Source organism: Silurus meridionalis, chromosome 16 (assembly GCF_014805685.1).
Source record: "Silurus meridionalis isolate SWU-2019-XX chromosome 16, ASM1480568v1, whole genome shotgun sequence".
Lineage (NCBI taxonomy): Eukaryota > Metazoa > Chordata > Actinopteri > Siluriformes > Siluridae > Silurus > Silurus meridionalis.
Window position 1 is genome coordinate 13,501 of NC_060899.1, and position 14,860 is coordinate 28,360.

Consider the following 14,860-nt stretch of genomic DNA (forward strand, 5'->3'; position numbering starts at 1 on the left):
TTCAGATAACAGATCTAATATTCAACAGTCCTATCTTTAGATCAGAGGTGCTGGCAGTGTATTCAGTAGTGACTAATGTTAATGCATGTACATGTTGTGTATTACAGATGTACGATGTTGAGGTGCAGTGATGGAGATCAGAAGCAAACGTAGTCCTGAGTCAATGTAGCAGACTAGACTAGTAGATAGTGATAATGATGCTGGTGATGATGATTATGGTCAAGACAAGAAGCTTTATTGTCATTTAAACCCTATGTAGCATGGTGATGATGATGATGATGGGGAGATTAATTTTTTAATTAATCCATCTACTTCAAATGGTCGTCACTTTAACAGCACTCTCAGAGGAAAACTGAAATAAAAGGATTTATATAATTAAATCACACACACACACACACACACACACACACACACACACACAGCGTGGTGGCCTAAATCAGGAGCGCGAGCTCGGTGGTGCACTGTGGGAGATGTAGTTTCTGGTGTAGCAGCGCTCAGTCAGCGCGCGCGGAGCGGAACTACAGACAGGACGTCGCGGCACGGTACCGGTCTGACCCGTTCGAACCGGACAGCATGCAGGCGGAGTCCGGGATCGTTCCGGACCTGGAGGTCGATGAGAAGTTCACTGAGGAACCCAAAATTTATTACGAACTGAAGAGTCAGCCAATTAAACACAGGTCAGTGCGGCTCTCGCGCTCTATCAGGGTCCGGTGATACCGGTACCGCGGTACGGAGAGACACGGGCGGGGCGCGAGCGCCCACAAACCGGGAGCTGGATATGTGTTTAAACTTTTTACAACTTTCCGCGTCAGTATGGAACCGTTCCCTTCTCTCTCTTTCTCTATCTATATGTGTGTGTGTGTGTGTGTGTGTGTGTTTTGTGTTAAAGTTAAATGTGCACGCATTCGGCTTGTAGTTTTTATAGACAACAATAAATAACAATAGTTTGGTTAGTAATAGCAAATAGCTGTGGACTGTAGGAATAATAAACATGATGTATGCAGTAATATAATACTGTCTGCGCTGACCTCCCGTTTTATCATACACACACACACACACACACACACACACACACACACACACACACACACACACACACACACACACACATTCATATGCAAAACACACATACACACATTTATATACAAAACACACACACACACACACACAACAAACATACACACACACAGTCACAACAAACACATACACACGCATTCATATACAAAGCACACACACACACACACACACGCATTCATATACAACACACACACACATAGTCACAACAAACATACACACACACACACACACACGCATTCTTATACAAAACAAACACACACACAGTCACAACAAACACACACAAGCACTCATATATATACACACACACACACACACACACACACACACACACACACACAGTCACAACAAACATATACACACACACACATTCATATGCAAACACACACACACACATAGTCACAACAAACATACACACACACACGCATTCATATACAAACACACACACACACACACACACACACGCATTCATATACAAAACACACACACACACACACACACACACAGTCACAACAAACACATACACACACGCATTCTTATACAAAACAAACACACACACAGTCACAACAAACATACACACACATGCACTCATATATACACACACACACACACACACACACACACACACGCATTCATATACAAAACACACACACACACACACACACACAGTCACAATAAACACATACACACACACGCATTCATATACAACACACACACACACACATACACGCATTCACACACACACACACACATATACGCATTCACACACACACACACACACACACACACACACACACACACACACACAAAAAAACTATAACAATGATGATAATTAATATAGAATTATATCCAGATCTTGAGGGATCATGGATATAGAGTGTTTGGTGAACTGGGATATAATAATAATTTAACCTTTATTCGTCCCACAGTGGGGAAATTTCTAGTTTTTTCGCATATCCCAACTCATCTGGAAGCTGGGGTCAGAGCGCAGGGTCAGCCATGGTACGGCGCCCCTGGAGCTGATAGGGTTAAGTGCCTTGCTCAAGGGCTCAACAGTGGTAGCTTGGCTGTGCTGGGGTTCGAACCGCTGACCTTGTGATCAGTAACCCAGAGCCTTAACCACTGGACTACCACTGCCCCATATTTGGATGCTGTCGTCTTCTCACTCTCACACGTTCACTCAGGTTTGTTGACGGTGGTGTGGTGGGTCGTCTCTTATCCCAGAGATCCTCATGTCTGTGTTTCCTTCTGGTTCTGCCTTTTAGTTCTGCTGCTACAGTGAGTCTTGTTCTCTCTCTCTCTCTCTCTCTCTCTCTCTCTCTCTCGTTAAAAATGTTCCTGAGGTACCAGTGGTCAGTGTTTTTTTTTTTTCTCTTTTCAACTGTTACTGAGTAACTGAAGAACTTTGAGGATGGATTTGGACTGTAATTAATATGAACAGTCTGCTACCATGTGCTCAGGACCAAAGTTTGTATGAACAGTTCTGCTTGTAAACATCACTGAACAGTTTCTAACCTCAACACTGATGGAACTGTAATGATGGACATTCAGTGTTGAGGATGAGGTTCTCTTTAGAGTCTGGTTCCTCACAAGGTTTCTTTCTCATGAAGTTTTAGGGAGTTTTTCCTTCACCACACTCACCACTGGATGACTGATTAGGGAGAAACTTATAAGGAACAAACTGATAGACACTAAACTTCTCCATTCTTTATAGAACTTTAGAACCTCTTTATCTCTGTAAAGCCGCTTTGAGAAAATGATCAAAGTTAAAAACTCCTAACAAATAAAACTGAACTGAACACTATGAGTGTATGTGTTTGTATGTATATATATATATATATATATATATATATATATATATATATATATATATATATATTTATGTATATACAGTACAGACCAAAAGTTTGGACACACCTTCTCATTCAAAGAGTTTTCTTTATTTTCATGACTATGAAAATTGTAGAGTCACACTGAAGGCATCAAGGGCTATTTGACCAAGAAGGAAAGTGATGGGGTGCTGCGCCAGATGACCTGGCCTCCACAGTCACCGGACCTGAACCCAATCGAGATGGTTTAGGGTGAGCTGGACCGCAGAGTGAAGGCAAAGGGCCAACAAGTGCCAAGCATCTCTCGGGAACTCCTTCAAGACTGTTGGAAGACCATTTCAGGTGACTACCTCTTGAAGCTCATCAAGAGAATGCCAAGAGTGTGCAAAGCAGTAATCAAAGCAAAAGGTGGCTACTTTGAAGAACCTAGAATATGACATTTTTCAGTTGTTTCACACTTTTTTGTTATGTATATAATTCCATATATAATTCCACATGTGTTCATTCATAGTTTTGATGCCTTCAGTGTGAATCTACAATTTTCATAGTCATGAAAATAAAGAAAACTCTTTGAATGAGAAGGTGTGTCCAAACTTTTGGTCTGTACTGTATATGTGTGTGTGTGTGTGTGTGTGTGCGTGCGTGCATGCTGTTAGGGATTCTGTGTTGCATCTGAATAAAATCTGCATGATTTACTTAACAGGAGTGTAGTGGCATTTGTAGAGTGTGTGTGTGTGTGTGTGTGTGTGTGTGTGTGTGTGTGTGTGTGTGTGCGCACATTTGAGGGTGGCATCAGAGGGGAGTGTGCTATCATGTTTAAAATTAAGTTGGTGGAGTGGCGTGTTCTCACCCAGACTGCATTTAGCTGTTAGCGCTCACGCTGAGTTTCATTACAGCACAAAAATAAAGGTGTGTCTTCACACACACACACACATACACACACACACACCACTCTAACAGCCCCAAGTGCACATACACAATCTTTGCCAACTCTCCTGAACTCACCCTCCCACTAGCCACACACATGCCCCACACACACACTCAAAGTGACCCTCCAAGGGCACTCAGTAGTCCTTTATTCAGGGTAACATGGCGTCTATGTAAACACTGACCATTAAACAACCTGTAAGTATGTTTTGTGTGTGCGTGTATGTGTGTGTGTGTGTATAAACCTAATATATACACAGAGTAAACAGTGGGGTTAGGGGATTCAAACTTTAACACATGATTTCATCAGCTGTTACAGGGTTTAGACTGCAGATAGACAGCTGTTATCTCTCTCTCTCTCTCTCTCTCTCTCTCTCTCTCCCTGCAGTACACCTCAGTTAGATCAGCAGTGTTCATCTCTTTCCTGTCTCTCTTCGTCTCGTGTCCTTCTGCGTCAGCAACTGATGCGCGAACAGCTTCATGATCAAGAGAGGAGAGAGAAGCAGCGTAGACGCCACGTCTCCCCGTATGCTCCGGCCACTGCAACGCAAACCACTACATTTTACCCCAGTCAGAGTCCTGCTATTGATGTCAGCAGCCCTGTGGCTCCTTCCACCACCACACCTTTGCCCCCTGAAGTTCTAAGGGTGAGACGTGGCTCTGTCTGTTTCTCTCACACACACACACACACACACACACACACACACACACACAGTCTTTGTCTACTTTTATTTATTTAATCTGTTTAATTCAATCAATTGTCATGTTTTTCGCTCCTGTTAACAAGTTTTATTCTTTTGTTTCACTTGTTTAAGTGTAAATTTATGCACCTGACCGCACCCACACTATCTCCTCTCTCTCTCTCTCTCTCTCTCTCTCTCTCTCTCTCTCTCTTTTGTGGCTGCAGGTGAAGTCTCATTTAGAAAACCCTACAAAGTATCATCTCCAGCAGGCACAGAGACAGCAGGTGAAAGCATACTTATCGACCACACTCAGCCCATTTTCCAGCATGCCCTGTTCCAATCAGTCTTCTGACCCTGGGGGAATTTCAGCTGGTCAGGTGAACAGCACCCCCAACAGTCCCATGGCTTTACTCACCCTTAGCTCTACCAGCGAGAGAGAGGTACACATACTCATTTATCCTCAGCAGTGTGCAAACTCACTTTATTAATTTACAAACACACACACACACACACACACACACACACACACTCATATAAATTATCGCTGATTATTATTTTGTTTAAATGCATGTGTTGGAATCGACACTTTAATCACAATTGAAATTTTCATCCCGAATAATTCTAAAATCAGGAAACCTCAGACATGTGCACTACAATTTAATATTCTAAAGCACAGAAATTCAGCTTCATCAGCTGCATAACCCGAATATGAATGAAAAAATGATAACTTTCCCAAACATTCTCTGACTACAGCTCTCTGTAATTAACACCCAAACACTGTAACACTGATACTTTTAATAACACTGTAACATTAACATCAGTAATATAATTAACTTCATTGACATCCACACTGAGTAATGCTGACACACTTTGTAGTTAATAATATTTTTAGTTGCGGCATTTCAGCATAAATCAGTGTTAATAAAAGAGTTAGTGTTAATCAGCATTTCTGTCTGTTTATTTCCAGATGGGTGATGTAATCGATGACATAATCGGTTTGGAGTCAAGTTACAGTGATGAAATGCTTAGGATGCCGCTGGAATCCTCAATGCACATGAACAACACGGTATGTAAACTTCCTGTTTCACTCTTACATTTTATTTTTATTAGACCATGTTACAATTTACATTTTTAAATTACTGCAGAAACAAAGCTCCGCCCCAATTTAACTACTGAATCAATGTAACACACACACACACACACACACACACACACACACACACACACACACACACACACACACACACACACTTTATCTTTAGTAAGCCCTCTATTCTTGTCAGGTGGGTGAGATTCAAAGACTGTCTCAGGGTCTCAAGGTGTGAGGGCGACGATCACCCACAGACCATCATTCAGACACTCATTCACACACGCATTTCCATTTAGTTTATCATGGCAAATCCACCCTAACCCTAACCCTAGCATGTTTTTGGACATAAAGCCATGCTGCCACTGTCAGATCACATGACTACAGAAACTGTAATCAAATCTCAGGATTGAAAACTGGAGCTAAATGAAGTGATATAACACTCTAGTAACAGTGAGTGTAAACATGTTTACACCGAATCACATGGTCAAGCCGGATGTCTCTGTTTACTCTCAACCAACCCATGCTGTCTCCCTCCCTGAAACACACACACACACACACACACACACACACACACACACACACACACGTACGTAAATCACAAGTAAAATAAAACACCAGTGAAATATTCTTTACTTTCTTCTGTCACTTCTTAATGTTTCAGAAAATGTCATTAGGTGTTAGTCAGGTCAGGAAGGGTTATTACAGTTCACAGTGACGTTAAGTATTTCTTGTGTGTCAGACGAAGCAGTTTTAGGTTTCACTTTTTCAGACTAGTGTGAGACTTAGCAACAGCTACATTGGTGAGAAACCTGAGAAAAAACCTACTGAGTGCAACTGCGCCAAAAACTTAACGGATGGTCTGTAATTCTCACTTTAAACTCGGAGGGAAGTTAAAAGACAGAGATGAGAGTGTGTGTGCGCTCTCGAATAAAGCACTAATTTACACTTACTCTGCTGCTCTGTCTGTCAGCTATAATCACAAACATACACAAACACACACAAATTGGCATCTTGGTCTGGGAGCACCATATTGTTGTAGATGCCTGTGTGACACCTAATTCTCTGTCTGTGTGTGTGTGTGTGGGTCCTATAGCAGCATAAATACATTAAGCCTGGGATTAGTGTGGTGAATTACACAGATGACTGTATGTACACTGCATTGGCAAAAATCTTGTAAACACCTGACCATCACCTGGAATTTATTCCAGCCTGAGCTCAGGAATACATTATCTCTGTAAAGTCTATAGATGATAACCGTCATGCTGTTTCAGGACATAATCATGATCTGTTAATTAAGTGCAACAGGTCTATAGTTCTTAAGGGTGCTGGAGTTTGGCACTGGAACTAAGGAACCAAAAGCTTAAAGAGCTGGGACACCTCCTGGAGTCTGCAAAGCTTCAGCATGCTGGGAGTTGCAGGTCAAGGTGCAGCACATACAGTAGTGCACACAAGTCAGATTCAAGGGTTTGTTTCCTCTTTTAAAGGTGCTTCACTCTATGCTGGTTCATCGGGACACAGACTAAGAATACCATCAGTCTGTAAGCAATTTAATTTCAGTTCAGTTTTATTTGTTTGGAGTTTTTAACTTTGATCATTTTCTCAAAGCGGCTTTACAGAGATAAAGAGGTTCTAAAATTCTATAAAGAATGGAGAAGTTTAGTGTCTATCAGTTTGTTCCTTATAAGTTTCTCCCTAATCAGTGATCCAGTGGTGAGTGTGGTGAATGAAAAACTCCCTGAGACTTCATGAGGAAGAAACCTTTTGAGGAACCAGACTCTAAAGAGAACCTCATCCTCAACACTGAATGTCCATCATTACAGTTCCATCAGTGTTGAGGTTAGAAACTGTTCAGTGATGTTTACATGCAGAACTGTTCATACAAACTGTGGTCCTGAGCACATTGTAGCAGACTGTTGATATTAATTACAGTCCAAATCCATCCTCAAAGTTCTTTAGTTACTCAGTAACAGTTGAAGAGAAGAAAAAAAAACACTGCCCACTGGTACCTCAGGAACATTTTTAACGCGAGAGAGAGAGAGAGAGAGAGAGAGAGAGAGAGAGAGAGAGAGAAGGAGAGAACAAGACTCGCTATAGCAGCATAACTAAAAGGCAGAACCAGAAGGAAACACAGACATGAGGATCTCTGGGATAAGAGATGACCCACCACACCACCGTCAACAAACCTGAGTGAACGTGTGAGAGTAAGGAGACGACAGCATCCAAATATCCCAGTTCACCAAACACTCCATATCCATGATCCCTCCAGATCTGCTCCTTTACCTCACAAACACCTACTGACTAAAGACTCCACTAAATAAATATGTTCAGCCTCGACTTGAACACTGAGACTGTGTCTGAGTCCCGAACACTGATTGGAAGGTTTTTCCATAACTGTGGGGTTTATAAGAGAAACATCTGCCCCCTGCTGGAGTCTTTATTATTTAGGTACCAACAAATAGCCTGCACCTTTTGATCTAAGTAGGCGTGGAGGATCATATTGGTACAGAAGTTCACTCAGATACTGCGGCGTGAGAGCGTTAAGTGCTTTATACATCAGTAGTAGTTTTTTATAATCAGTGTGAGATGGAATTGGGAGCAGTGTAGATGATTAAAACAGGGCTGATGTGATCATATTTTCTAGATCTAGTGAGGACTCTTGCTGCTGCATTCTGAACTAACTGAAGCTTATTTCTGCACTTACTCCAACACCCAGACAGAAAAGTGTTACAGTAGTCTAATCTAGAAGTAACAAAACCATCAACGAGTTTTTCTGTCTCCTTCAACTTCAGCCTATAAGCTAATAACATGTTTATGCATAATTTCACTCAGAGGCAGCAGATATAAAGAGAAAAGCAGTGGGCCTAAGACAGATCCTTGCGGAACACAAATTTACCTCAGAGAGTGTGGAGAACTCACCATTTACATCATTAAACTGATAGCTGTTCCCTTTAGTCCAACAACGTTCTCCAGTCCACCAAACAGGAGATTATGATCAGTGGTGTGAAAAGCTGCACTGAGGTCGAGCAAAACAAGTAAAGAGACAAAACCCTGATCAGAGGCCAATAACAGTCATTTACCACCTTAACTAGCGCCGTCTCTGTGCTATGATGAGGCCGAAATCCTGACTGATACATTTCATAAATGTTATTCCTCAGTAGATGTGAGCAGAACTGCTGTGCTACAACCTTTTCTAGAATCTTGGAGATAAAGTGGAGGTTTGATATTGGCCTGTAGTTGGACAGCTGACAGGGTGAAGGTCAGGTTTCTTAATTAGGGGGTGGATACCTGCAGTTTGAAGGATGTAGGTACAAAACCAGTGCTGATGGAAGAGTTTATTATTTTAAAACAGGTTCAATTCTCTCTGGAATGATCTGTTTGAGGAAACTTGTAGGTGAGGGATCGAGAATGCAGGTTGATGATTTTGATGAGAAAATAAATGAAATAAAGTCGTTCTCTTGAATAGGAGTAAAACTTTGTAATTGATTATCTGTTATAATGACACTGCTGTCTACAGGGTTATTTATAAAATAGTTTGGATTTATTTTAATCCTCTGGATATTTTTCTTGAAATTTTCAAATTTATTATTAAAAAGGTTCATGAAATCATTACTACCTATGGATGGTGTGCATGTGAGTGCAGTGCTTTTATTTCCTGTTCATTTTGCTGCAGTACAGAATAAAGATCTAGGATTCTGCTTGTTATTTTCTATGAGGGAGGAGAAATATGCTGATCAGCAGCACTAAGAGATTTTCTAGAACTCAGAAGATTCTCCTTCCATGCTATTTGAAATACTGTCAGTTTGGTTTGACTCCATTTTCATTCTAATTGTAGAGTGGTCTGCTTCAAACTGTGGAATTATTATTCATTTTCTCATATTGAATCCTAATTTTAGTATTAAATCAAGAGTGTGTCACCACTATGAGTGGGTCCTATAACATTCTGATTAATTCCTACTGAATCTAGAAAGGACACAAAGATATGCCCACCAGACATGCTAATACCCGAGCAGAAGCTGTGCTATCTGAGGGATTGAGGAGAAGATGAGTTAAGTGTCATCAGCATGGCAGTGGTTAGAAAACCAATGTGAGAATATGACTTTACTGATTGAGTTGGTATAGAATGAGAAAAGGTGAGGACCAAGTACTGAGCCTTGTGGGACACCAGTGGAGAGTCTGTGTGGGGCAGCTGTGGACCCCCTCCATGTTACCTGGTTTGTGCGACATCCCCTGAAGGGTAGACAAGAGAGTCTTACGGTTGACTGTGTCGAATGCTGCTTAAAGGTCGAGGAGGATGAGGACAGATGGCAGCTTGGCTGATCTACAGCATGGACTTTCTCAGTGAACGCAAAAGGGCCGTCTCTGTGGAATGTGCCGCTTTGAAACCAGACTGGTTGGAATCCTGGATATTGTTCTGTAAGACAGACAGGCCGGTGGTTAAAAACAGTGCGTTCAAGAACTGTTCATTAGGGGTACAATGAAGAACCACAGAATTTAAATACATTTACTTTGTAGGATATTTCGACCGCAGTTGGGTTTTCTTTCTGGGACTGTGTCTCAAATCACCAAGTTGCTGTACTGAATTGTGTGTGTGTTTTAACCTGTAGATGTCATTGTCAGTGAATCTGATGGATGCTTATAATAATCAGAGTTTAGCTCCACCAACCATCTCCATCAGCGCTTCCTGCCCTGAGAACCTGCCCAACATCAAGAGGGAGTTCTATGGCAAGTACACCACACACATGTGGCAAAAGTAAACACATCCTTCACTCAGTAGAGGTGCAAATACTGATGTTTTAAAAGACTGGTAAAAGGTGAAGTTCTGTCTACTTTTTTACTTGAGTTAAAGTAAAGAAATTTGGGCTCTGACATGTATTTCAGTAAAAAGCAGTGATTATTACTACCTGTTTTAGTGTCACGCTGGTAACTAAACCTCACTTCATATTATTATTAGGGCTGTCGTAAAATCGATTTTTAATACTCTAATCAGCATGGCATCAACAAATATTGATGCTTTATGCAAATGCATGTTTATTATTTGTGAAACCAGAAAAATATTCTTGTAAATGTTTAAAGTAATTCTGGTGTTTTAAATTACATAAATCATCAGGACACCAAGCGGAACCTTTTGCTATGTTTCCACACGGACAGTTAATGAGGTGATACCGGAAAATTGCACCTCTTATAACTTTCATATGAATTTCAAAATCAGAGAATATTTGTATTTAATGTGAATTATAATGTAATAATGACTACTATGGGGAGGTGGGAGCTCAGTGGTTAAGGTGCTGGGGTTACTGATCGGAAGGTCGGGGGTTCAAGCCCCACTACCGGCAAGCTGCCACTCATGGGCCCTTGAGCAAGGCCCTTAACCCTCTTTGCTCCAGGGCGCCGTATCATGGCCGACCCTGCGCTCTAACCCCCAGCTTCTGAGCACCCTGGGATATGCGAAGAAAAAATTTCACTGTGCTGTAATGTGTATTTGACAAATAAAGGTTAGGGTTAGACTTAGACCTAACCCTTGGACTTTTCAAGCTTTCTATACATATATTTATTATGTCTGTGAGGCAAATATTCACTGAGATTCAGGTTATTTTAAATGTGTGTCTGTGAAGAGAGATGACAGATGACAACGCTCAACCTGTGTGTTTTCTTTATTTTACAAGAGCACAGTTTTGTTGTTATTATGAGTGTATACAAATAAAAGTTTACAGATTCGATCGATGTATTGCTCTTATCTGTACGATCAAAAACAGTGATTTAAGTTCGTTTTAAAAAAATGACATCACCAAATAGATTAAAACTAAAGTACAGAGTCTGTTTTAAAAATGTAAGAAGTAGAAAGTACAGATATTTGTGTAAAAATGTAATGAGTGAAAGTAAAAAGTTGTCAGAGAAATAAATAGTGAATGAAAAACTGATACCAGAAAAATCTAATTAAGTACAATAACAAAGTATTTATACTTCATTACTTCCCTCCTCTGTCAAACACACACACACACACACACACACAGATGGTTCATTTGGTTTTAACATTTGGTCATTTAAAAAGAAACAGAATCTAAAGCTGTTGTTTTTGATCTCTCAGATGCAGACGCTCAAACTCTCGCAAAAGAACGGCAGAAAAAAGACAACCACAACCTGAGTGAGTTCCTCCACCACTTTCTTTTTAAGCTGCATTAGTTTAAGTATCTGATCTCTGTGTGTGCGTTACGTTCATTTAGTTGAGAGAAGACGACGTTTCAACATCAATGACCGCATTAAAGAGCTCAGCACACTCATCCCAAAATCCAGTGACCCGTAGGTCTATTATCACACCATCACTGCTACTGCACCACACCATCACACCTGCTGCTGACACCTCAGTCTGTGTGTGTGTGTGTGTGTGTGTGTGTGTGTGTGTGTGTGTGTGTGTGTGTTTTCAGAGACCTGCGCTGGAATAAGGGCACTATTCTGAAGGCATCAGTGGACTACATCAGGAAGCTGCAGAGGGATCAGCAACATGCCAAAGAGCAGGAAAGCTGGCAGAAGAACCTGGAGATTGTTAACCACCAGCTGATGCTGCGGGTGAAGGTACAGCCCTCTTGCATCTTTATCCTCCTAATCATTGTGTGTGCTGAAAGAACTTCTGATTATCATGTTCTTTTTTCTCTTTACTAATGCTAAAGCAGGAGTTAGAGATTCAAGCTCAGGCTCATGGACTCGCTCCCTCAACTCTCTGCTCTCCAGAATGTTCTGCTCGTCCAATTAAACAGGAGCCAATGCTGAGTAAACGTGACACGCCAACAGAAGCCTGCATCATGACCTCTGACCCTGGGGTCTGTGGAATTGCCAAGTCAGCTGGTGCTGGACATGAGCGACTGATTGAGGAGAAAGTGTTACCATTAACAACAAGACTTTCACCAAAGAACAGCAGCAAGAGTAGCTTTAGCATGGAGGATAGTGAGCACACATGCTAGCATTTCCTGATCATTAGAGATGCATGATGTTTGTTCTGAAGAACTTCCTGCTTTTCTATATTCACATTCGTTTTATTTTATATAAAAAACTGTTTTATTATTTAAACTTTATAACTTAAAATTAATTGAATTTATTCAGTAGAATTTAAAACCTGATCCAGTTTAATCTGGTTTGTGATGATCTCAATGTGACTGATGAACAGCTTCTATAATGTAGGGTTAGATAAACACTCTGATTAAACACATCAATAATGGACTGATCTTCCTTCTCCTCCACCTTCTCCTCTACGACCTCTTCCTCCTAATTTCCCCTCCTCCTTCTCCACCTCATCCTCCTATTCCTCCACCTTATCCTTCACCGCCACCTCCTCATTTTTCATCATGTCATACTCCTCCACCACCTCTTCCTCCTCCACCCCATTCTTCTCCACCACCTTGTCCTCCTCAAACCTCACAGTCACACTGCACTTTAATGCTTTTAGGAAATCTGACACAATGTGAACGTTTAGAGCAGTGATGTAAATGTTTATGTTGTTTGCTTGTAATCTCACACACACACACACACACACACACACACACACACACACACACACAGCTAATAGAAACAGCTAAACTGTTCCAGTGTCTGATACATTTCCAGAATAAAGTTATTTATTTATATATTTATTTACGTAAACTGCCATTTTACTCACTGCAGTCAGGGGGCGGAGCTAAACTAATCACCATTTCTTATTGGTGTATTGACTCTAAACACCAGAGGTGCGTGTGGACACAATTATAGAAAATGCGTAAAATTATCGAATTTATCCTTAAATATGTAAAATAAACAAACAAAACCAATAGTAATAAATAGAAGAAATGTGAAAGATATTTAAGGAATATTTTTTTTTTTTGGCATTAATGAATTGTTACGAGTTTGTGTTTAATTTCAGACAGCAAGAGGCGCTCACACACATTTTTCATTTCACCATCATTATCATCACTACCATTATTATCATCATCATCACTACCATCATCATTATCACTACCATCATCATCAATATCATAACTACCATCATCATCATCATCACTACCATCATCATCACTACCGTCATCACTACCATCATCATCACTACCATCATCATCACTACCATCATCATCACTAACATCATCATATCTACCTTCATCATCACTACCATCATCACCATCATCATCACTAGCATCATCATCATCATCACTACCATCATCACCATCATCATCATCATCATCATCACTACCGTCATCATCATTATCATCACTACAGTCATCATCATTATCACTACCATCATCATCATTATCATCACTACCATCATCATTATCACTACCATCATCATCATCATCACTACCATCATCATCATCACTACCATCATCATCATCATCACTACCATCATTATCATCATCACTACCATCATCATCATTATCACTACCATCATCATCATCATCATCATCACCATCATCATCATCACTACCATCATCATCATCATCACTACCATCATCATTATCACTACCATCATCATCATTATCACTACCATCATTATCATCACCATCATCATCATCATCACTACCATCATCATTATCACTACCATCATCATCATCATCATCACTACCATCATTATCATCATCATCACTACCATCATCATCATTATCACTACCATCATCATCATTATCACTACCATCATCATCATCACTACCATCATCATCATCATTACTACCATCATCATTATCATCACTACCATCATCATCATCATCACTACCATCATCATCACCATCATCATCATTATCATCACTAGCATCATCATCATCATCACTACCATCATCACCATCATCATCACTATCATCATCATCATCACTACCGTCATCATCACTACAGTCATCATCATTATCACTACCATCATCATCATCACCACCATCATCATTATCACCACCATCATCATCATCATCACTACCATCATCATCATCATCATCATCATCATCATCATCATCTACCATCATCATCACTACCATCATTATCATCATCATCACTACCATCATCATCATCATCACTACCATCATCATTATCACTACCATCATCATCATCATCACTACCATCATCATTATCACTACCATCATCATCATTATCACTACCATCATTATCATCACTACCATCATCATCACTACCATCATCATTATCACTACCATCATCATCATCATCATCATCATTATCATCATCATCATACCATCATCATCATTATCACTACCATCATCATCATTATCACTACCATCATCATCATCATCACTACCATC

General features: G+C 40.4%; 1 protein-coding gene across 5 annotated transcripts; it reads left to right on the forward strand.

Moving 5' to 3' along the window:
* Nucleotides 1-414: 414 nt before the first annotated feature.
* LOC124399197 (microphthalmia-associated transcription factor-like) lies at nt 415-13,429 on the forward strand. Of its 5 annotated transcripts, none has more exons than XM_046869970.1 (9): nt 415-677; nt 4,219-4,477; nt 4,738-4,797; nt 5,481-5,579; nt 10,208-10,325; nt 11,689-11,745; nt 11,825-11,900; nt 12,026-12,173; nt 12,269-13,429. In XM_046869970.1, exons 1-9 carry the CDS (start codon nt 574-576, stop codon nt 12,557-12,559), a joined length of 1,212 nt encoding a protein of 403 aa, XP_046725926.1. In that variant the 5' UTR covers nt 415-573; the 3' UTR covers nt 12,560-13,429. The 5 variants fall into 5 exon arrangements, with proteins under 5 accessions (XP_046725926.1, XP_046725924.1, XP_046725925.1 ...); XM_046869968.1 differs by having other exon boundaries at nt 416-677; nt 4,738-4,953; XM_046869969.1 differs by having other exon boundaries at nt 425-677; nt 4,738-4,953; nt 12,272-13,429.
* Nucleotides 13,430-14,860: the final 1,431 nt, after the last annotated feature.

Excerpts from the sequence above, each read along its gene's own strand:
- LOC124399197 (XM_046869968.1), top strand. The coding sequence starts at position 574 with ATGCAGGCGGAGTCCGGGATCGTTCCGGACCTGGAGGTCGATGAGAAG. Across the intron at positions 11,901-12,025 it reads ATCCCAAAATCCAGTGACCC|AGACCTGCGCTGGAATAAGG; the intron begins GTAGGTCTATTA and ends GTGTGTTTTCAG. Across the intron at positions 12,174-12,268 it reads AGCTGATGCTGCGGGTGAAG|CAGGAGTTAGAGATTCAAGC; the intron begins GTACAGCCCTCT and ends CTAATGCTAAAG.